Here is a 22,762-nt window from a genome sequence, read left to right as displayed (position 1 = left end):
CCCCCCCCCCCCACTTCTGAAGAATCCCCCTCCTCTCAACTGGTTCTGGGGGCTAGTTTCTAAAATCCCAAATCTTCTGGGGAAAGAGGAGACATTTTAGAGGTTTCTCAGTGATCCTTTTGTTGAAAAACATCAATATTTGGGAGGGTTTTTCTCTGGTACAGTAGAAGAAGTATTTGATAGTATAGTATAGTCTCAGCCATATAGTTTTGTCTTTAATCACGTTACCATAAAAATGACAATTCTCATTTTTGTTTTAATCTCTTGGCTGTTATTTTCAAGTGAGAGAAGCAGAAGGAAAATCATCTTTCATTGTACAAAAAATAAGTGCTACCAACATAATCTATGGGTTCATAATATACCAAAATAGAAATAATACATAGTACACTATATATATGTAAAAATACAGCTGCATCAATCTAAATCTCAAAATGTGGCTAAAACATAGCAGAATGTACTAATCTGCTCCTAATCAAGAAACCTGGAATCGGCAAACAAAGATTTGGTGACAGGATGTGGTCATAAGCACTAAAGCTTTTCCACCAACAGCAGCTGTTGTGGTTTGTGCTTACCAAAAACTGAGGTTGTGCACCGAAGTCACAGAGGTCAAGTAACAATGTCATGAAATGAATAAGTAAATGCATGGTGAAAGTAAAAATACTAGCTCTCTATACAGTAATTTCATGGTAAAATTGCTAAAAAATCTAAGCAGAAAATAATCACGCAGCTCAAACAAAAGACAGGAAATGACACTATATTTGATATAAAGAGACTGAATATATGAATGTGATTTAAGTGGCAGGAATTGCAGACACACTTTTTGAGCACGTCTCAATCTCAGGTTTAATAACCTTTTAATGGACCTTTGCTTCCACACAGACATAGACAGATTATTGTTCTGCACCTGGACCTGTTGTAGATCTGCTGCCGGTGCAACAGACCGTGACTGAATGGAAATGACAACAATAGTCAATTAAAGTCTATTTATCACTGGAAGAAAATACAAGAGGCATGAGACAGGAACGAAAACACCTGCAAATGCTCTGAAACGGTTTTTCACACAGGTGCTGTGTTACATGATAAACATTTTAGAAAGGTTTTATATAGTAGGTGTGGAAAAGGTAAATGGACTCTTCTATAATCTGTAACTGATCAAATGCACTTTGAAAAAACAAAACCCAATGGAGAAAGATTTCATTTTTTCAATGCTAACCTGACTCAGCGTCACAGAGATTCACCCACTATGGAAACTCATCTACCTACAGGAAGCCCAACACTTTTTGCCCAGACGCAGCTGAACTCACAAGCACTTTTTCATCTCTAACCTTTTTTGGTTTTTCTTTTGTACAGAAACATTTTAAACCTACTGTGTTGATAAATAAAAGTATAACGTGCAGTTACTGATGAAATGTTAAAGAGGTTTTCTTGGTATTCATGTCCTTTGATTTCCATACTTGCACTGTACATGCAGAATGTCGCATATTATAATTGTAATACTGTTTGTGTTTTTATTCTCCAGCACTGTATGCTGCTGGGGGGGAAGAAAAGCACAGATATTCCCCTGGAGGGCTACCTTCTCACTCCCATTCAGAGGATCTGCAAGTACCCTCTGCTGCTGAAGGTACCTAGGACTGCTGCAGTGACATCATGCTGCTGTCATAAGCTTTGAAAACTGAGCTAACATGTTACCTAACACCAGAAGCCTAATTGCACAGATACAGTGCAGATCATAATGTGACCTATTTTGAAATTCCATTTATTTTTGCCAGACATTTGGAGTAAAAACTTTATACCTGCTAGCTTTTCAAGGAGGTGGCAGACTTGGGACTTGTGTAGAACGAGTTGTTATTACTAAAGGTCACAGACTTCTGCCCCTCTAAGACTGAACTAATTAAAGAAGACCTCTTTTTATTGTGCCTGTTTGTGGAAATTCTCCTGTTTATGCTTTTTAAAACTCAGTCCACCTCCTCTTTCACCAAACGTAGGAGCTGCTGAAGAGGACCCCTAAAAAGCACGCCGACTATCCAGCTGTGGAAGAGGCTCTACAGGCCATGAAGGCGGTCTGCTCCAACATCAATGAGACCAAGAGGCAGATGGAGAAACTAGAGGCTCTGGAACAGCTGCAGTCCCACATTGAGGGCTGGGAGGTGAGAGCAAGGAGGACAGAGTCAGGGAGGATGAGACAGAGGGTCAGGGAGACACCAGTCATGAGGAGACTGGGGTTAGGGCTGTGACATTTTAGAGGGTAAAACCACTGGAGGAAAGAGAGACAGTGTGAAAATGATATTGAAACACTTTTATTTGAGCATCCTGAAATGCAAAGTGTTTCCTCAAACAGAGAAAAGGAAGAACCATATTGTAACCATGACTGAAACAGTCAGACTTATTTTAGAAATAACCCAACACCACGCTCTCCATCTATCTTACAAGTTAAGCTGCTCTTGCAGCCAAATCACTGCTCTGAGCGCAGGGGCCACGGACAGGGCTTGGGAGCCGAGCGAAGGGTCGAGTGAATTTTTCACGCCTCCCTCACCCACCACAACAGAGGCCTTGTCTTAGCGGGCACCAACGGGACAATCCACCCACACAGGGTGCCAAGGGGGATGCCAACGGGCATGCTGCCCAATCAGAAGAGACCTAGGAAGCTAGGCTCACATGCACTGGGAGGGTTATATGAGGGGACCTGTGGAGGAGAGCAGAATAAAAAAAAATAAGGGTGGAACCAGAGAGTGGGCCCCTCTGGGACATCCCACTATCTGGTTTGGAAAACAGACCCCTGTTCTGCCTGTCCCTCAGAAAAATGTCACTTTTGACTCTGATAATTATCCACTGAAACAAAAAAAAGGACAACATTTATTTAGATTGGGAAAATTGACAGTCAAAGACCATACAGCCATACCATATTTTCTGTTCCCCCTTGTGATAAAATCAGCCATGTGTGTTTCTCTCTATTCCATGGCTTGTACTGTAGCTGCCATGATGTCACCTATCCTCTGTCTCGAATACAACCCAAGAAGACGGCAAGTAGTGCTGAAGCCATTAGCCAGTCAGTGGAGCATGAGATTGAGAAAAAATATTCAATTTGATTAAAATGACATTTTACAAGTAAAACTGTAAAAGATTTTTCTGTTGCAGCTTCTCCACTGTGAAAACTTGCTGCATTTCTCACTTTTATACATTTTAAATGAAACATGTTTGATTTTTAAGACTGTTAGTTAAGCAAAACAATGAATTTGAAGACGTCACCTTAGACTCTTGGAACATGTGATTGGCATTTTTCAGTATTTCATGCACAAATCAATTAAGTGGTGCAGTGCTTAGCATGCACTGTTAGCATGCACATGTTCTGGGTTCGAACCTGCTGACCTGCAAGTTCTACTTGTACCTGCGTGGGTTTCCTGCTGGTACTCCGGTTTCTTCCCACAATCCAAAAACACGCAGGTTAGATTAATTTGCCAGCTCTAAATTTCACATTGGTAAAAAGGTTAATGTTGTGAGTGCCACATTTTGTGCATCTGGTTGAACAGGAATGATTATTGAAGGCAGGTGACATTAGCAGTTAAACAGATCACAGTCAGCCAAACTCCAACTTCTACTTCTAAAAATTGAAATGGAAGCATATCTGAGTCATTTAGAGGAAAACGTCAGACAGATATTTTTTTTTCAGTCTGAGACGAACAATTTCTCTGTTGTCTGTCTCTGAACAACTCGGGAGAAGCTTGGAAATGCACTTCACCCCGACCCTGCCCCCCTATAGAGTCTTCAGCCTAACAGCATTAGTCTCGCTCTTCTTTCCTCTCTTCAGCCACTCTCCAGACTAATCACCTCCAATCCTAATGGAAGAGACCGCCAGTAGTGCTGAAGTAGGCCCAGATGCATTTCCACTGCTCATATACACCATGCACACGCACACGCATACACTGTTGCCATGTATTTGTACACTTTACGCACTCACACATACGTTAAAAATGCAGGAAGGCGTAGACATCTCTGCATACACACACACACACAGCGAAACATACGTGTGTGTGCACATAGGTACAAGCTTTCTGTCTGAATTCTCTTACACTCAGACACACGCCCACCCCCACCTCGGCTCAGTGCAGTTAACATGAGGTTGAATCGATAGTCTGAAACGCGATCCCCTCCCCAGACCCAGTTGGCATTCACCTTTAAGAGAAGCTCGCAGAATAATTTTTCTGTCTCTGAACTCTGCAGCGATGAACATCCATCATAAATATATACTCGTGGGAATCAATTATGGATGCTCGAGAGTGGGTGCGGCTGTTCGGGGGGTTTCCACGGACCCGTGTCAGAAACATCAAAGACAACAGTGAAGTCCAGATCTGATGTGTATGTGTGTGCCTGTGGGGATGTGGTGGGCAGTCTACAAGCCAAAGGGGGGAAGGTTGTCCTAACCCCCACACATGGGTGTATTTAGTTCCAGATGATTTGGAGTGGAATGATCCGTTTAACAATGAGTAATGAGATGTCTTTTAACTTTATTATTTTATTTTTCGGTAGCCCTTGTTTTAACAGTGTGTACCTACTGCTCATCCTTTAAATTTTCTTAATTGTTTGTGGTCGTAATATGAAATCGTTTCATCTGTCATTTACAACTCGGGCAGGAACATGTGAGCGCATGGTCGCTCATGCATGTATCTGTATCTGTATCTGTATCTGTGAAAGCGGTTTCTGTTCCCTAGCTTGAATTATGAAATAAACGGAAAATGTTTTTCTAAAAATAACGAAGCCCAAATAATGTTAGTAATTGGTCTTGAAGTTCAGCCACTTTGTGAAAAGGTTAATTGGACACCAAGCTGTGGTAAATCAACGAGGTTAGCACTTCCAGACTAACGTCAAGAGCTTCATTAACAAAGACTTAAAAAATGTTTAAAATGAGAAAGAAAGCACTCAGACGCCTCTTGGTGTTTTAATGATTAATATAAGTCAGGCAGTTGGAGAACGGAGAAACAGACAGTTCCAGCTCTAACAGTCCGGAGTGTTGACTGTAAAAGACCACCATCATTGTTCTTTGTGGTGCTTCATAAAGACGACGTTTTATTTCAGTCTGAACAGCTTGTGGTGTATTTAATCGCTGTTGAGAAACGGCTTTTAAGAAAGACCCGATCACATCCTGTCAAGGTGTTGTGCTGCAGGGTCACATTATACATCTCCCTGAATAAGCACGGTGGAGTTAACTGAGCTTTTATATTCCAATTTCTACATTTCCTCTTGACATGACAAGGTACAAAACATTTGATTAGGTTGATCAGGTTGCTCAGAATACGGCACTTCCACCTGCCATCTGCACTATAATGATTCATGTATTTCCTTCCCCTATTCATATACAGCTGTACTCTAATGTGAATGGAGGCAGGCATGTGTTTGCAGCTTGTGTGTACATGTTTTCACATCCTGAGAAGGGAATAAAAAGGCTTTGTTCCTAAACCCACAGTCCCCTAGGAAACTACATCTAGGCCAAGGTAACAGTTTTGCCGCTGCCACTGAAGTTTGTGGTGTTACTAGCGAGAGGCTAACTGTCTCGAGGAGTTAATATTTTTTGTAGTTTTTCATTGGCCCTACGCTGAAGTTGGGTGGGGGACAGCTGTGTTTGCTTTTTCCTATCATTGACGATGGAATGAAAACAAATTGTTCACAGTGTCAAAGTTGAATTTCATATTGTTTCACTGAGGTTGTGAACTACTCAAGTTTTGATACAGACGACAATGTCTTCTTTGCAACTCCCCCATTTTGGCTGAGGCTGCTGTCAGAGTTTCCACGCTTATTCTCAAATAAAATACGTTGGGACTGCTGCAGCACATGACCATGAAACCTCTTGAATAAGTGAATAATTATCCTGTCTGTGATGGATGAAAATGACCTCTCTAGTTGTGTAATGTCTTAATTTTGTAATACTCATTTTACTGATTCAATCTTCTGTTTTCATCTTTATTTCCTCAGGGGACCAACCTGACCGATATCTGCACAGAGTTACTGCTCCATGGAAATCTCCTTAAAATCTCAGCAGGCAACATCCAGGAGCGCGTCTTCTTCCTGTTTGACAACCTGTTGGTTTATTGCAAGAGGAAGTCCAGGTGAGAAATGCACCATCCGCACAACTATACAGCAGCTACCATAAAACCGTGTCAGAGGAGAATGAACAAGAAAGTATTCAAAAATGTTTTTATTGACTAACTACCTGGAAGGAAACCAGACATGGAAAACTGAAGCATATGTCCACGTTCCTGTTTGTATAGACAGGTTTTCAGCGAACAAGCAAAACAAAAACACCTACATGTGTCTGCAGCACCCATACCTGTGTCTGTATGAATGTGCATGTGTTACAAACACAAGTTCTCTTCTTGGTACGGCACCGCTGGCATCAACGGATGTTTTTCCTGCCCAGGGTAACCACAGTGTTGTCCCATTTCCTAGGGTTTCTGGAAAGAAGTCCACCAAGAGGACCAAGTCTATCAACGGGCCCCTCTATGTGTTCAGAGGCCGAATCAACACGGAGGTGATGGAGGTGGAAAATGTGGAAGATGGAACAGGTTTGTGTTTGCCGGCAGCGTTACTGTTGGAGACTGTCTGTATGTCCATTCATGTAACTCTCCTGGGGCATTTGTTTAAATTATCATGAGTCTGGTTCCTGATGTAATGCAAATATATCATGAGCTCTTGATTTATTCACTTTGATATCTTAGGTCATATGAAAAATTAAGTTTTCATTTCATGTCTTAGTTGATGAAACTATTCATGTTAGAAACCGGTGGTTGGATATGAATCAGGTACTTGTTGACGGTTTGGGTGGAGTGTCAAACTAACTTGCACCTAGTTTCAAACAGGATGTAGCTTGCAACATCATTTACCACCTTTCAGTGTCTGCTGAAGTGCAGCAGCCATCTCGAGCTAGGTGATGAACTAGATGTGTTCTCGTACTGGCTGAGATATTGTGCCAGAGATAAACAGCTCATCTAAGGGCTAGCAGCGACCCGCTCGTCAGTCAGCTCATGTTGATGTTGTGGTTTGTTGCGAGGCACCGCACTGGGCTCTGTACTTGTTGTCCAATTTTGTGTAGAAACATTTCGTCTTCCTCTCTCTCTCCCTCACGTTTCCTCTTTTTTTTTCTCTCCTCTGCACTGGCAGAATATTTTTGCAAACTCACATGACCCTTTTTTTCTGCATGTTGGTTGCCGCTTGTCAGCAAGGAAAACCACAAAGAAAAAAAAGCCTTATTCGCAGAACTCAGGGGTGCCACATCGAGAATGCGTACATATGTGAATACTCAGAACAGATTATCTGATTGCAAGGTGCAAAAGATATGAAATGTGAGAGTATTTGAGCTTATCTGCTAAAAGCTTGAATGGACATTGAAGTTTTTATGTGCAAAAATGATTCTAATCAATAACACAGAGGTCATAAACTATATATAATATGCTACTACCTGAAGTCACACAGTTAAAGAAGCTGACTTAAGAAACAAACTGTTTGATTTATTTATCGTGAACGAAGTTGAAAGACATGCACCAATTTAACAAATGTCCAACCCTTCACTGACTCATACCCCTCTCTGGTTTGATAAATGCCACCTCACGGATCTCAGCATGTACTTACATAAGATTTTACGAGAATTCATCTTGTGGCTAAAAAGAGCCTCTACTCAGTAGTATGTGTGTCCCAACCTGGTTCCCTGCTCTCCCAGAGCAGTGGGAGCTGCTCCCGGTGGGGCCTGAAGTATATCAGATCTATTTAAATGACCTTTGAGCATGAGACTAATGTACCCCATTACCAGTGGCCATTCATTATTCAGCAGCTGCTCACCTGCAGCTAAATGGATGATAAAATTAGAAAAGAGTACGAGGAGAGATTTTGTTGAGTCGGTCTTTTACTGCTCTCGTGGTGCATCATGTTTATCTTTTTAACTGTCTTGTAAATCTTTGCTTCAGTGGTGAAAGAGATAACTTAAACAACATCCGTGTCATGTGATTTGGTTGCACTCATTATTACAGACTCTGTTACTGAGGTCAGTGTTTACATGGTGTGTGTGTGTGTCTGTGGTTTTTGTCTCAGCATGATAATGTCAAAAGAGAACGTGAGAGGAAGAAAAGAAAGAAAAACAAGCTCAACAAAAAGCAGCGAAGCGTAAAGATAATTTTTAGTCGTCAAATTTATTTTAATTAGATGATTTGCTTAAAGTAAATCCCCAAACCCTGAAGACCAACTGAATATAATAAGCCTGATATATATATACATGTAAAAAAATAAATAAATAAAAAACCTCACTCTGCTCTATAACAAAGTCTTATTAAATGTTATTATTCACAATGACCCCTCTCCCACTTTAAAATTGATTGCTTGATTCATTTTTTTTTTTTTTTTTCCTTTCAGCGGACTATCACAGCAACAACTACACAGTGACAAATGGCTGGAAGATCCACAACACTGCTAAAAACAAGTGGTTTGTCTGCATGGCTAAAAACGCTGAGGACAAGCAGAAGTGGCTGGACGCCATCTTGAGGGAACGGGAGCAGAGAGAGAGTGAGTAACACTCGCTCTTTTAAAAGCCGTTTTTATGGCACTTCTGGTTTATGGGACTGAGAGCGCAAAACCAGAAATGATTCCTTTCTATACTCGAGTTTCCCTCCCCAGAGATTCAGTTGTTTTTGTAATGTTACTTAGAAAGACGTTTCACCCTCAACCGTGTTTTACAAGTTCGTTGTATGAAATATGGAAGTGCCGTCTGCTCCTCTCCAGCCGCTGACTATCTAGCCACTCTGTTTGCTCGCTTGACCTCAGATCCTCATTTTTTATTTATTTTGTCTCAGCCTTTTGTGCTGCAGGCTCATCGCAGTGTTGAGCTGCGCTTCCTACAGATCACTTGTCAGTCAAATGGCCAATACCGAGATTTCTGTCTCCGTCCTTCCTTCTCTGTCCTGCCAGTTTTGGATTTTTAATTTTTTTTATTTTTGTTGTAGTCCAGCAGTTGTGAGGTGTTTTCTGCTGTTGCCCTGCATGTTGGTGTCACCTTAGATTCACAAACTATCGGGCCTCCCTCAGCTGGCACACAGTAGTAATGACTGTGGATGTGCTCATGACCTGGATACGGTGTTTGTGCCCCACAGTTATGTCCCACCTTGAACAAGCTGCCTGCTTTTGTTTGGTAAATAGAGGCTTAGGTGACATGACGCTCACCGTTGGTCTGGCCGACCGGTGCACCACACAGAGGCTGCTCCAACACTCTATTCTCCTCTTTCAAGGAATCAGTGCAGCAGAGGTATCTGACTGAAATCTGACGTCTCATTCACAAAGAGCAGATGTGCTAAAAACAGTATCTTGGTCAGATGCTTAAAGCGGAGTTACATAATACACACCAGCTTTAATTTATCTGGATCTATTTTTACTGAGCTTGTGTTTTGAATAGACATTAAACAGAGTTCTACCCATTTCTGTTTTGTTTTGCAGCTGTACTCATCTGAAAGTCCGCCAAGAGATAAAAAAGCCCCAGGACAACTAATTTAAGATTAGTGACGTAAACTGATATTCTCAGTTGTTTTCCCTTCATCATGCAACTTCCCTCTTTTGCCTTAAATTGTGCCCCCACCTGTTCAGCGCTGGCCATCTGTCTTTGTTATGTTGTGAGCATTAAACAGTGTGAAAGGCTTTAACCAGATTTGGGTGGTGCACATGAAGCCACCTGATAGCTTTGATGGCTTCAAATCAAAACTGTATCCCCGCAGCTATTAGAAAATGATTTGGCTGATTATTACCACATGATTATTAGCGCCCGTTGCTTTAGTTTCAGCACTTTAGCGGTGTACAACTGTCAACATTAATATTTAGTATTTTTTGTAAATTAGCCGTTCTGTTTTAAGTAATTATTCACAGCAGAGTTGGACGTCATCAGCATCTGATCCCTTTGATGAGAGGGTTTAAGAGGAGGAATAAGTACGAAGGAGGGAGCTGCAGCTTGTGGTGTTAAGTTTCAACCTGGCGGAAATCGACCTGAGGCTAACAGATGCCAGATCAGTCACAGTGCCCAATTTCCCCACACTCTCCCTTTCTATTACCCACCGCAGTATACTCTGTGCTTACCTTTCTCTCAACCTCTCTACTCCAGTCTAGACAGCCACATGATAAAGTTTGACTGCAATAAATCCTGGCAATGTTTTCTCCTATTTTATGCATTATTTCTGTTCCTGACGTGCTGTGTTCAACGTGACCTTCCGTCTGCACCGCTGTGTTAGACATGTGGCACTCCTCCACCCTCCCAATAGACTGACTTTTAATTGTTCAACAACTGCCAGCTGGAGGTGTTTTCTCCTTATCATTGTTTTCACGGAAGTTTGGGGCAAATGCGTGGGTCAGATAATGCAGCGCAGGAAGACAAGGAGCGGCTCAAGACGAACTCCGACAGCTGGAACCAGAAGCCGAGGGGCCCTCTAGCACTGGACAGGCCCCGTCTGTTGTTCAATGACACTCATTGTTTAAGCGCAGTCCAGCTGCTGTCAAATGTAATATAACCCCACCTCCATCACAGGCTGCCAGTGACCAACGCCAAAGACTCAATGGGAAAATTGGATTCCAGAGCCATGAAACTTTCTACATTGTTTGTCCCACCCACTCGCTTTTCATTTGGCCAGACTCCCACCCCAACACTTGTCAATCAACTTTATACCTTCGAATGGTTTAAGACCAAATAATTGATTGGTTAATCATTTAATTAATTGGCTTAAAAGAAATAGAAGTGATTGTTAGTGAGTAAAAAATTGCAACTTGCATTTTGAAAAGGCAACAAGAAAAGAAAGAAAAAGCAACAACTGGAGGAAATTGCAGAGTCAGCAGGCTGGGCAACCAGTCCGCAATGTTGACTGGCGTAATGGCAACCCGATGGCCGACTTGATGTGTCAGGGTCTATGAGAAAGCCTGAGATCTTTGACAGTGGACAAAGATGCCAAGTTAGATTTGTTTGCAGACGTCACAAATGTATGAGATGAACTTTATCAAGCACATGGGGGCCTGTAAGTCACAATACTTTACAGTCAGTTTCAGGAGCTTAATGTGCCTCTCAGCTGAGTTAAGCAGCTTAGGGAGTCACAGTGCAGCAGAGTAGAGGTGCCCAAGTCAGAAAGTGTCACAGTGCGGTTCAGAAGTTCATCAAACCCCACAATGAGGTTAAGCAGCTCAACCAGTGGAGAGGTTTTAGCGGGGCAGCAGGCCTCACAATGGGTCCTCACATGTTCTACTTCAATGTAGAGGAATAATAGTTAACAAAACAACACAGAAACAAGATCAAGATCTCACTGCCCTCCTGAACTTTACTCACTCTAAAGACAACTTGTCTAGGAGAGATTAACATCTGGGTTTCTTTCAGGAGGTTGTGGGAGACCCGAGCAGCCGTGCTCTGATCCTGGCTTCAGTCCACGTGCACAATACCAGAACACAACCAGGCCGTCCAGGCGAAGGCTCGTTTGACACACAGCACCATGACAGCCTTTGGCGTTCGGGGTTTAATATGTGTAGCTAGCTGGAGAGAAAAGTTTGAAAATTTGTTGTCCCGTAATGGGTCTGCTGTATTTTTCTTGGCATTGTGATACAGTCACTCTGTTGGGCTGAGGTTTTTTGTTTATTCATTTATTTCCCTCCCCACATCTTTTGTCCACTCTCGCTCCCAAAAGATTTTTCACTCCATTGATGGTGAGAGCTTTAAACGTGACAAATCCTCTTGAATCAGTTATTTGTCTCTCTGTTGTTTCGTAGGTCTCAAACTGGGAATGGAGCGGGATGCCTACGTGATGATTGCAGAGAAGGGGGAGAAGCTCTATCACATGATGATGACCAAGAGCCGGCACCTGATTAAGGATAGACGCAGGAAGCTCAGCACTGTGCCCAAGTGCTTCATGGGAAAGTGAGTTTCTTTGCCTCCTCAGTGGCTGGTTTCCCCAGGTTCCAAGAATGTGACTGCAATGCTATGCTGTTCACAAGGGGACCTTTACAAATCGCCGTTACATAAGATCAGCAGGCTTTCAAAAGAGACGGTATCCAGTCTCCTCAAGTCCTGGCACAGTGCCCAAACTGTTATATCCCTGCATCTTCTTGCCTGTAATGAGCCCCCCCCCCCCCCATAGTCTCCTCTCACGGGTTGTAGAAAGGTCCAAGTTTCCTCACACACTATTACACCCAGGCTTTCATTAGCAAAGGACCTTTCACTAAAGCTTTGTAGCTAACCCTTTCTGTGTTAACACCAAATATTTTCCAATGGAAATTATGCTATCAAGGCAACAGGGTGTGTTTGATATGATAGTAGTCGACTACTATCACATGAGCCACTGCCAGGAAGTGAATTTAGCAAATTCCTTAAAAAAAATATATAATGGTGTTATTGGAGGCGTGTACCATCCTTGTCTGGGTGTTTTCTTCTCTGTGTCCGATGTACATCGCCAGATAGTCTGGATCCTGAGATCTTCCAGGAATTACTGTGAGTGTGTGTGTGTGTGTGTGTGTGTGTGTGTGTGTGTGTGTGTGTGTGTGTGTGTGTGTAATGTTTTATCTTTCTTCATCCACTTGTAGGTCAGAGTTCAGAGTCGGTGCCAGAACAGTAGCAGATGGTTCAAATTCCAGTGTTTGCCAACATGTCACTGACTCTTTCCTCTGCCTCTTTCACGTGGTGTCAGTCTAGTTTGTCTGCCTCTTTCACTCGATCCATTTCCACTTTCTACTATCTCCCACTTTTCCTCGCTTTATCACTCAGTCATTTCCTGCCGATGAGTGCAACCTGCATTAGCTCTTTGTTTGTCTTACTGATGAAATTAGCCTCAGGCAGAGTCGGAGTGCTCAATGCATTAAACAGAGACTGCCAGTTTGATAGCACCCTGTTGTCTTAATAGCATAATTCCACCATTTGTCTGCCATCTACATTGGAAAATGGTCCCCGTTAACACACATTACATTTTCGTATTGGATAATTGCTTCTTTTTTCGGTCGTGCCAGTGCTTGCCTAGCATCATTATGAGTGTTTAAAGTAATGATATATCATATCCTAATTTTCTTGTATCGTTTTGTTCTCACCTTTTTGTGCTCAAGTAGCAGGAGGTGGTGGAATCAGGGTTCAGCTGCTGACTCTGAGACAAATCTTTCTGCACAATTTCTGGATTAGTTTCTGTTCCACTATCTTTAGGCTCTCAATATATTTTCTGCCCCTCTGTGGAAAAATACATTGGTACATTAGCTCTGTCTCAAGTAGACTTTGTTTTGTATGTAGTGTTTTCACAGTGTAAACATGACAAGATTAAGTGCAATAAAAAAGGAAATGCAGCTGGAACAAATGAAGATAAATGGTGAGTGGTGGTGAGATGGAAGATCTTAGAAAACAAAAGAGTGTTTGGAAAAATTTGTCATTGTGAAATTAAATTGGCAATGGCATTATAAAGGTGCAATTTGAATGGCATCCATGTTCGATGATTTTCTGTTAGTGTAAAATAATAAAGTGTGCTGATTTTTCCTGAATACTTACTGCAAAAACAATGTATGATAAAGATTAGTACGTAGTTCATACTGTATACGATGAAGTGTCTTAATTGACAATGTTATTCAGCTACAGAAAAGTGCAGATCAACTAATCATTAGCTGATATTACCACAAATCCATTAACCTTGTCTCCTACCTCTCTTTGTGTGTGGCTGAAGGCTCTCTAAATCTGTGTGCACTTGTCTCACACACACACACACACACACACACACACACACACACACACACACACACACACACACTATTGCTGCTCATCATATTCATTTCCATAACAGCTCTGTGTCCAAAATTAAACCAAGTCTTGCATAACACCCACACACACACACACACACACACACGCACCCATCCACACACACACACACACACACACTGCCAACATCCCCGCACATTAACTCGAGCGCCCTGTCAGTGTCAATTAACAGTTAGCAGCTTTGACGTGAATGTACAGAGACTTAAACATACACAAACAATGGAGGCATGAATGCACATTTTCCAGTCAGAAAATAAATGAAGAACTCCACACACCTACACATACACATGCAGCACATACAGGTTATATATATATATATATATATATATATATATGTGTATATATATATGTATATAAACATGCAAGATATCTTTATCAATTATGATAAAATATTCCCTTTGTGCTTCCAGGCATATAAAAACAACTAGTGGCAGATGGCTCAAGGTGTCTGCAGTCCTGTGTGATCATACACACACAGACTGCAGTCATATGCTTATGCATCCACTTAATATACTCACACATACGGGTGCACATGGTGACATTTATGAATGCTAAGCAATCAGACACACACTCGAACATCCATTGCATGATTGTCTGGGAGCAAATCCTCATGTAAGTGCAGATTTCTCACACACACACACGCTTCAAAGTTATTGCCATGCTGGTCTCAGAATTCATGAACGCACGCACACACACACACACACACACACACACACACACACACACAATTTAGCACTCTCCAACTCTCTGTTCATCATTATGTGGGGAAGTGATTTTACTCAGCACCATGAAAGACGAAGAAGGGGAGAATGTAATTTTCTCCTTCAAACATTTGTTCAGCGCACACCAAGTGTGAAAAGGCATGAGCAGAGCTGAAGCGCTTCGATTTGGATGGTTGATGCATGTGTCAAAGTAGGTCTGACGGATATTTGTAGCAGAAGAGAAAAGGATAAACTCGACATATCTGTAGGACATGCAGTGTGTGTCCCTGTGGTCAAAGTGGTTCATTAGAACTGTAGTTGTTTTATCTTTCAGACAGAATAAACAGCCTGGTGCCGAGAGAGTCTTGCCACAGTGTCAACATGTTGCACTGCGCAAGTTGAACGTAAAGGCCAGCTCAGCTTCAGAATGGATATCACTGGTTGTGTCACATGGGAAAGCAATGGGCTGTAAGCACAAGACATTCATAGTGTTAATGTGTATGTAAACACTATATACATTGCATGCATCACTGAAACCCAGTACAAGCACACAAACAATACCTGCTGCTGCTGCAGCTGGGAATAGAATCTGTTTAACATTCATATCATGTACAAACAAAGCATTAGGTTAAAAATACTCTTCCTCTTCTTTACATCAGCTGTTTCTTACAGTTGACGCTTGAAGAAATTCTTCTCTCGCATAACGCAGCTACCTGAACCTTGCATTTCTTTAGTGGTGGACTCGATAATAACCTCTGCATGTGGGAAAACCCTTGGTGGAGTGGCTTTATCAAAACTCAACTAACTTGCTTTTCAAAGTTTTATGTTTCCTTTAATAAAAGTTTGTCATCCTATGTTGATCTTTCCTGCTAATATTAATGCTTTATCAGGCTTTAGTCTGGCAGTTACTAAACTTTTGCAATTGAGAATGTATGATATATGGGTAATTCATCATTCTCCTATTGTGCTTTGTTGATTGCTTTCATACACTGGAGGTACAAATGATTTGATTGGCATAGAATTTCTTTTCTTTTTTTTTTAAGGTTCAAGTGTTTTGTTTATGAGCTTTTCTTTTTGGAACAAGTGAAGTGTTTAAATGTTAAAATAGTTTGTTATGACCTGAGTTCATTGAACAAATTGAGCTTTGAAAGAGGAATGTGAAAGAAAACAGGTATATTTTCAGAAATACCAACTTTATCAACAGAAATCCAAAAAAACCAAACAAACAAAAAAAAACCATAGTGGCACCCTCACTTCATATCTGCCAGGTGATTGATGTGAAATCCCATGGAAAAAAAACAGCATAACAAGGAGCCAGCGATGGAGACAATTTGAAAATCAAAACATTGAACAGGTTATCAGTATCAGAAAGCGTGTCTCATCATACACTTCTTTGTCCTGTGTCCTCAGTGAGTTTGTGTCATGGCTGATAGAGAGCGGAGAGATCAGTAAACCTGACGAAGGGGTCAACCTGGGACAAGCCTTGCTGGAAAACGGCATTATACACCACGGTGAGACAAAACAAAATCTTTTATTTCTGTGTCTCTATTCTTTTTATTTTTTCTTTATTTTTCTCTGTCTCTTAAACCTCTGTCACCTTCTATCCTTATATAATTTTAACTCACATTTTGATGCTTCTTGTTTATCCCCTCATCATGTTTTAACTTCTCATCCTCTGTTTCTCGGCTTGTTGTTTACCGTCTCTCTTCTTCTCTGATTCACATTCTCCTTCCGTAATCGTTTGACTCACTCATGTTATGAATGCATCCATCACGTTCAGCTCAGTTTTATGGTAGAGACAACCACGATCCAAAGTCATTGTCTGGTAATATGAATTTTTGAAATTCGTCACATATCATTTCCCCCTTCACTGGTTTTTTTCTGGAGTGTGACATTCGCAGTTCCACTAACCTGAATTATGCATTGAGAAATGTAAGACACATAAACACATACACAAACGGCTATAAATAATGTATGAACACAGTTGTCCAAAGTGTTGCTGAAGGGGCTCTTGTACATGGCAAGTGCAAACTGCTGTCAGGATATATACCCACCGCGCTCCCGGGGAAATTTGCTGAGACCTGACGTTCATGCTCCTTAATACCTGTGGAAAATCCCCTGAAATCCTCCCTAACAGTCGCCCACAACCACCGAGAGATACAACGATGACATGCAGGGCGCTGTGGGATAGCAATGAGGCTTTGTGGTCAAACTGGAGAGGCTCGTTCCCTGCAGGCAAAGTGTAGGTATCAGCAGTCAGTCAGTCAGCGACAAGAAGTCAGATGTGACAGAGTGGCAAATTGAAGCTGTCCATCTACCACTCCTGGGTTGTGCAGATGAGAGACAGTCAGTCACATTCGTTTTATAGAAACAAAATGCACACTTTATCCAAATATCTGCACGTGCTTGAGCGACTAAAACACACCAGTTCCTACTCGCAGTTTTGACATCTCCCTTGCTCCCGTAATAATTCATCTTTCATTCTCATGTATTTTAAATTCCCCATTTGACAATTTACAATGGCTGATTCTGTGGTGCATTCTTTTGGTTTTATGGGGGCATTTTAAGTCTAGACTGAGACAACCGGCAGCTTGTTTGAGCCCATGCCAACTTGTTGTGGTGGAACCAAACTGCCTCTGTTTGGCAGATCTCACTGTTTGCGTCTCCAGGCATGTGTTTGTGTATATATTAGTCACTTTCCATTTTCTGTGTTGGATTGATCATAAGTAAGAACGTATTTTGGATGTTTGTGGGTTTATTATGCTTGTTGGGAGGTTTTCTTTATGAGAGTTGGCAGCTGTCTGCTATGTTAAGTATTTGAATGTCATGGTTTTTCCCAACACAAACATGAATTTACAACTGCAGTGTTTCCCCCAAACATTTGCTTCTTGCCTCTTTTCTCTACACTATACCTCAAACAATATGAAACTTGTGTGTTTGCAAGCAAATTAAAGGCAGCCTGAGCTTTCCCTCACTTTGCAAATATTGAGTAATTTGTACTTGGTCTGCGTGTGTCTATTCAGAAATCTTTCTCGGTGAACCATTTGCCTTTCACAATTGATTACTCAGCTTTACTGGCACATGCTCAGCTTGTCAGAACTAGAGATAAGAAAACAAAACTGTCTGACGCTTGTTGGATTATTTACCCTGAATCATCCCAAAGCTCAATCTGTAGCCCAGCTGAGATGACGTTTTCTCCCTCTTCTTGATATTTCAGTGTCAGACAAGCACCAGTTCAAGAACGAGCAGGTGCTGTACCGCTTCCGCTATGACGATGGCACCTACAAGGCCCGCAGTGAGATGGAGGACATCATGTCTAAGGTAACTGGTTGTCCTCACTGGGGTTTGATAAGAAATGTGACAAATAAAGGAAGAGGGAAAAGAGATGGCACAGGTATTAGTCCTTTGTTTGAGCTCTAAATATGCATCATATACTATTTTTTCTTTTTTTTTTGATGTTCAATTATTTATGGAAGTAACACAATATTAGATATTACTGGAGGGATTAAAGATATACAAAGTATAGTGTGTCAAGTGTGCTAATGTATCTTACCTTTCCCCACCCTTCATCACTAAGATTATTAGAAAAGTCAATTCAGGCTGTTTAATACAATTGAACTACATCACAAATGTACATACATACACACATAATACACATACAAAAGGCATACACACACACACACACACACACACACACACACACACACACACACACACACACACACAAGAAAGACCTTAAAAACATTATTAACTGCACCTGTGCTAATTGTCAGTAGATAGTTACAGTTTTATCATTGTGTCATGTCTGTACTTCAGTACTTACTTTTGTACTGTAAGTTCATATAACAGTTAATGCATGTATTCAAATACTATCTCTGGAGGGGAAATCAGAAACTTAATTCCAAAACAATTACATAAAGGTTAAAAATAATTTGCTTGGTGGTTATGTTGGGAGCATTTAGAGAGAGTGGTTTTGAAGTTTTTGTCCTAAAATGATTGCCACAGGGTAACTCTTTTTACTCAGCAGTGAAATCTCTTGTCCTGGAGCCATGCTTGTACTTGTTTAGCTAAGGTGTGTATGCTCTATGACTCAGCGGCTCGGTGTTTCTTCTCTTCTAGGGCGTCAGGTTGTACTGCCGGCTGCACTGCCTCCACACGCCAGTTATCAAGTAAGTACCTGCCCCCCCTCCCTCCCTGTATGCTAATGTTCGTGCCCTACAGGTGCATGAATGCATATTCATGAAGGATTCACATTCGGTCCACGTCACTTTCTCTGTGAAGCCTGAACAAACATTAGCACAGCCAGTAATGACAGCCCTCAAACCTCTTTCCTCTCCGTCTCGGACACCGAGCCGTGGTTGAGCTGCTGCGAGTTCTCGTGTTTGAGATCCACTTCAGCTTGAAGATGACAGGTTCTCATGGGTGGAGGTTTATCTGAGGTTGCACGTAAAGGATAAACAAGAGTCACTTATTGAAAGCATTTAGAGTGTAGTGGGTTATCTGAATATATGTTAGTTCTTTTTTTAATTTACATAAGTCCAAATAATGACATTTTTAACCTCATCAATAACTTTTTATTTCTCTTTTTATATGCACACACTTTGTTGCTTACATACGCAGTGCACATATTCAGACACAGTATAGATACAGTATACACACACATAAACACACATCATCCCCTGAATGTAAGACCCTCTATATGTTAATATACAAACGCAAAACTTCATCAGTCCTTCATTGTTCTTTAACTAACTCTATAACTATAAATCAAATTCTAATTTAAAGTTAAATTAGCCACATCTTTACCTAGAATAAATATACGTTGTAATGCTGAATCCAAAAAAACTAAAATGAGTCGACTGAAGAGAAGGAATGTTTCACTTCAAAAAAAAAGTTTTCCATCAGAAGTAACAAGCAGAGGCACAGGAAACACACATTTGTCTTCCTCTGACACCCCCTCAAACACACACACACACTTTCTCTGTCCACCGCAGCCCCTCCCTTCATACTCCTCCCCCCTCCACGTCTCTTATCTGTCCCTCCATCACTCAGCTGCTGATTGAAGTGCCTGGAGTTGCCATCAGTGCAAACAAAGAGCTTTTTGGTCTGGGGACAAATCCTATTAACATACAAAGGCAATCCCTCTGTCTGCCAGCCAGTTATTATGTAATACAGCCTGGCTTTTTTAATCCATCACTAAATTGGCATTGTAAGTGGCAACCATTAATTATAATGTTTGAGTGATGGATGTGCATTTTATGAATCATAAATAATAATAAACTGAGCCTCGGTTTTATTAAACTTTGCTGAATGACAAAGAACCCGCCGGTTTCATAACATTAAAGTGCAGCGAATAAGAATCACAACAATAGATATAAACCCAATAAAATCAATCTTGATAATGCCACAGATGTATTGTTCTGCGGATGCTGTTAATCATAAAGGAAATAACTGATCTGCACGTGATGTCTGGAAGTGGCTCGCTTTTCATGTTGCTTGAAGGTCAGTGCAACATCTTGTCCACATCTGCACTTAACATGTATTGTGTTTGGCTTTTGTTCTTAACGTGGCAGTTTACAGTACGGGCGGTTCAGATACAGCCCGTGACTTACTCATGATGTCGAGACGCTAAAGCAAACAGAAGATAGTGTTCATTTTTTATCGGATGTGTCACACCCACTGATTCACACAGCCGACCACACATCCTCCGTGGCGTTGCCTGTTTCGCATGTTTACATGTCAAACAGATCGATCTAAGGTGGCTGTTTGTGAAATCTCACAAAACCTCAAAGGTGCAGAAATTGAAAAGGACAATGAGTGTGAAGTGTTGTTGCTCTGGCAGGAACCATAGTGCTGCAACTACAACATACAAATCATGATATGGATGTTGTTTATTGTTTTCTCTGACTGTGGAGACGATGTTCTCTTTTGTATGTTTCACAAGAAATGTAACATAACAGATAGTGTGGGCTGTTGATGTTGTTAACCACAAAGAGGTTTTTGTATCTGTTAAACATCTTCACATAAAGCTGCTGAGTGTTAACTCTTAGTTGTCATGCTAGCTGCAATATAACATCAAAGTAAATTTTGTGAAATCTTTTTTTTTCTTTTTTGCTCCTTTAGGGACAGAGACCACCACCTGAAAACTTTTAAATCTGTGGTGCCTGCCAGCAAACTGGTGGACTGGCTACTCTCCCAGGTAAAATCAGTGTCTATTACACTTAATCCAAACAACACAAAATACCACACCAGGCATCTAAAAGGCATATCAAATGTTAATAACTGTCATTACTGTAATTGGGTGTCCTTTTTGTGTAATGGTACTGTTTGAGTACTGAAGTGCATTTCCCTTCCAATGCAAATGAAACCAGCCACTCAATAATCTATGCAATTATTGTTGTATGCATGTTGAACAAACATTTGTCACCACTCTGTGACTTTTAAGAGCACAGCCAAGGGATGTTGCAACTACAAATTTGAGTTTCCCTCAAAAACAACAGAGAATTTAGAAATGTAGAAGCCTGTTTTCACAATTTCCAGAATTCTGGAAAGATATTGTTTGTATTTTGAAACAAACAGCAAAAGTAGTGATGTGCCATTAAAGGTCCCATATTGTATAAAGAGTGAGATTTCCCTGTGTTGTTTGATTATAAAGCAGGTCTAGGTTCTATATTAATATTGTGAAAGTATCAAAGTGCTCAGTCCACAGAGAAATGCACACAGCCTGCCCACCTGGACCCACCATCTAACCTTGCAGGATTCGGTTTCTCTGAGTGTTTGCCTGAAATTTGCTACATTTTTATTCGATCACTCAGAAAACAGTCAGCCAATCAGAAGAGAGGCTCTGAACCTCCTCTCTTCTGATTGGCTCACCGAGCTGTTGTTACTAGAGCTCCAGAGAGAAGCCTGAGAGAGGAAGTGTAAAACTACACTGGGATGGTTTTTGGTTCTTAAAACCACAAATATATCTTCTTATGCATCAACACTTCAAATAAAACACTAGAAAAGTATAAAATATGGAGCTTTAAGTAATGAAATATTACATTATTTGAACTTTTAAATCTTACTTTTCCGCTTATCAAAGTTTAATTTGGCTTTTCAAAAAGATAAATGTGTATTATCATAATTTCAGCTGCCTCTCTTCCTTTTTTTAAGATGTAATTAAGGGAGAGCTTGTAGTCTGTTTATAAACAGTAACATTTACTCAAATAGATTTGGACATGAATAATCAGCCTCCTAATCCCTCATTGTCTTGATTCAACACATATTTACTGACACGTGCTGCCTCAAAAATCACCATCTTCACACTCAGGCCAGCAGCGCTGTATTCTGCTGTGTATGAGAAGGTGTAAACAGGCATTGTAACTGACCGACTGTGTGCGTCATTGATTTGGTTTCCCAGGGAGACTGCTCGACCCGAGAGGACGCCGTGACGCTGGGCGTGGGGCTCTGCAACAACGGCTTCATGCACCACGGTCAGTTCAGTTCTCCCTCACAAGTGCACACATGAAATTGGGATAAACACACACAAGCTGAGCTGAGGTTTTTTTTTGTTTTACTTCAGTTTAGTTTGATGACACTCTTACAAGTTCAAAGGAGCTCAATTGCAATTTCACATCACACATCGTCTCCTTTACAACAGCTGCAGTTTAAATTTCATTAATGCTGTTGCCTCTTGCCCCTTAACACTCTTTTCTGTGCTGCTTGTAATGTCCCTCATTTGCCCTCCAACCAGTCTCTCTCTCTCTCTCTCTCTCTCTCTCTCTCTCTCTCTCTCTCTCTTCTCTCTCTCTCTCTCTCTCTCTCTCTCTCTCTCTCTCTCTCTCTCTCTCTCTGCACAAAAATTAAACATCAGCCTTTCCTCTGTCATACCGTCATCATCAGGTTGAAAAAGGGGCATCATAAATTAGCGTACCCGGTCTAGCCAAGTCTTCGGTAACCTCACTGACCACATTGCAGTGGAGCGGCTTTGGTTCAGGCCCAGTATGTTGAACGTAAACAGCATTAGCAGTGTACCCTAACCAGAGCCATTTGGCTTTGCTACATGGCTGTCTGGGTCAGGCCACTCAACCATGACCGCTGGTTAAGGCCTAAAACTGAACTGGTAATCTCCACAGGCCAAGTGATGTGTTTAAGTGAAAACCACTTAAAAGAACTAGTTAGTGTTGGAATATAAAAAAAGTACCAGTTGATGGTGCCTGATGAACATAAATCTAAGATGAAGGTAGTCATTATTACGCATTCTCTGAAATTTGTAGACAGGTGAATTATATCTATTATAATC

General features: G+C 41.2%; 1 protein-coding gene across 2 annotated transcripts in view; it reads left to right on the top strand.

Annotated features, from left to right (window-relative positions):
- The window catches only part of prex1 (phosphatidylinositol-3,4,5-trisphosphate-dependent Rac exchange factor 1), an 83,238-nt gene that overhangs the window by 27,330 nt on the left and 33,146 nt on the right, over window positions 1-22,762 (top strand). For both annotated transcript variants that reach the window (XM_056385128.1, XM_056385127.1), the window contains exons 5-15: window positions 1,520-1,621; window positions 1,986-2,147; window positions 5,965-6,098; window positions 6,439-6,554; window positions 8,392-8,541; window positions 11,761-11,908; window positions 15,889-15,989; window positions 17,696-17,799; window positions 18,598-18,647; window positions 20,602-20,677; window positions 21,881-21,953. In XM_056385128.1, the coding sequence (XP_056241103.1) occupies window positions 1,520-1,621; window positions 1,986-2,147; window positions 5,965-6,098; window positions 6,439-6,554; window positions 8,392-8,541; window positions 11,761-11,908; window positions 15,889-15,989; window positions 17,696-17,799; window positions 18,598-18,647; window positions 20,602-20,677; window positions 21,881-21,953 (1,216 nt within the window). The remainder of the gene's footprint in view (window positions 1-1,519; window positions 1,622-1,985; window positions 2,148-5,964; window positions 6,099-6,438; window positions 6,555-8,391; window positions 8,542-11,760; window positions 11,909-15,888; window positions 15,990-17,695; window positions 17,800-18,597; window positions 18,648-20,601; window positions 20,678-21,880; window positions 21,954-22,762) is intronic.

This window comes from Seriola aureovittata, chromosome 9 (assembly GCF_021018895.1).
Source record: "Seriola aureovittata isolate HTS-2021-v1 ecotype China chromosome 9, ASM2101889v1, whole genome shotgun sequence".
Classification (NCBI taxonomy): Eukaryota; Metazoa; Chordata; class Actinopteri; order Carangiformes; family Carangidae; genus Seriola; species Seriola aureovittata.
This window is presented reverse-complemented; position numbering and strand designations above follow the sequence as displayed.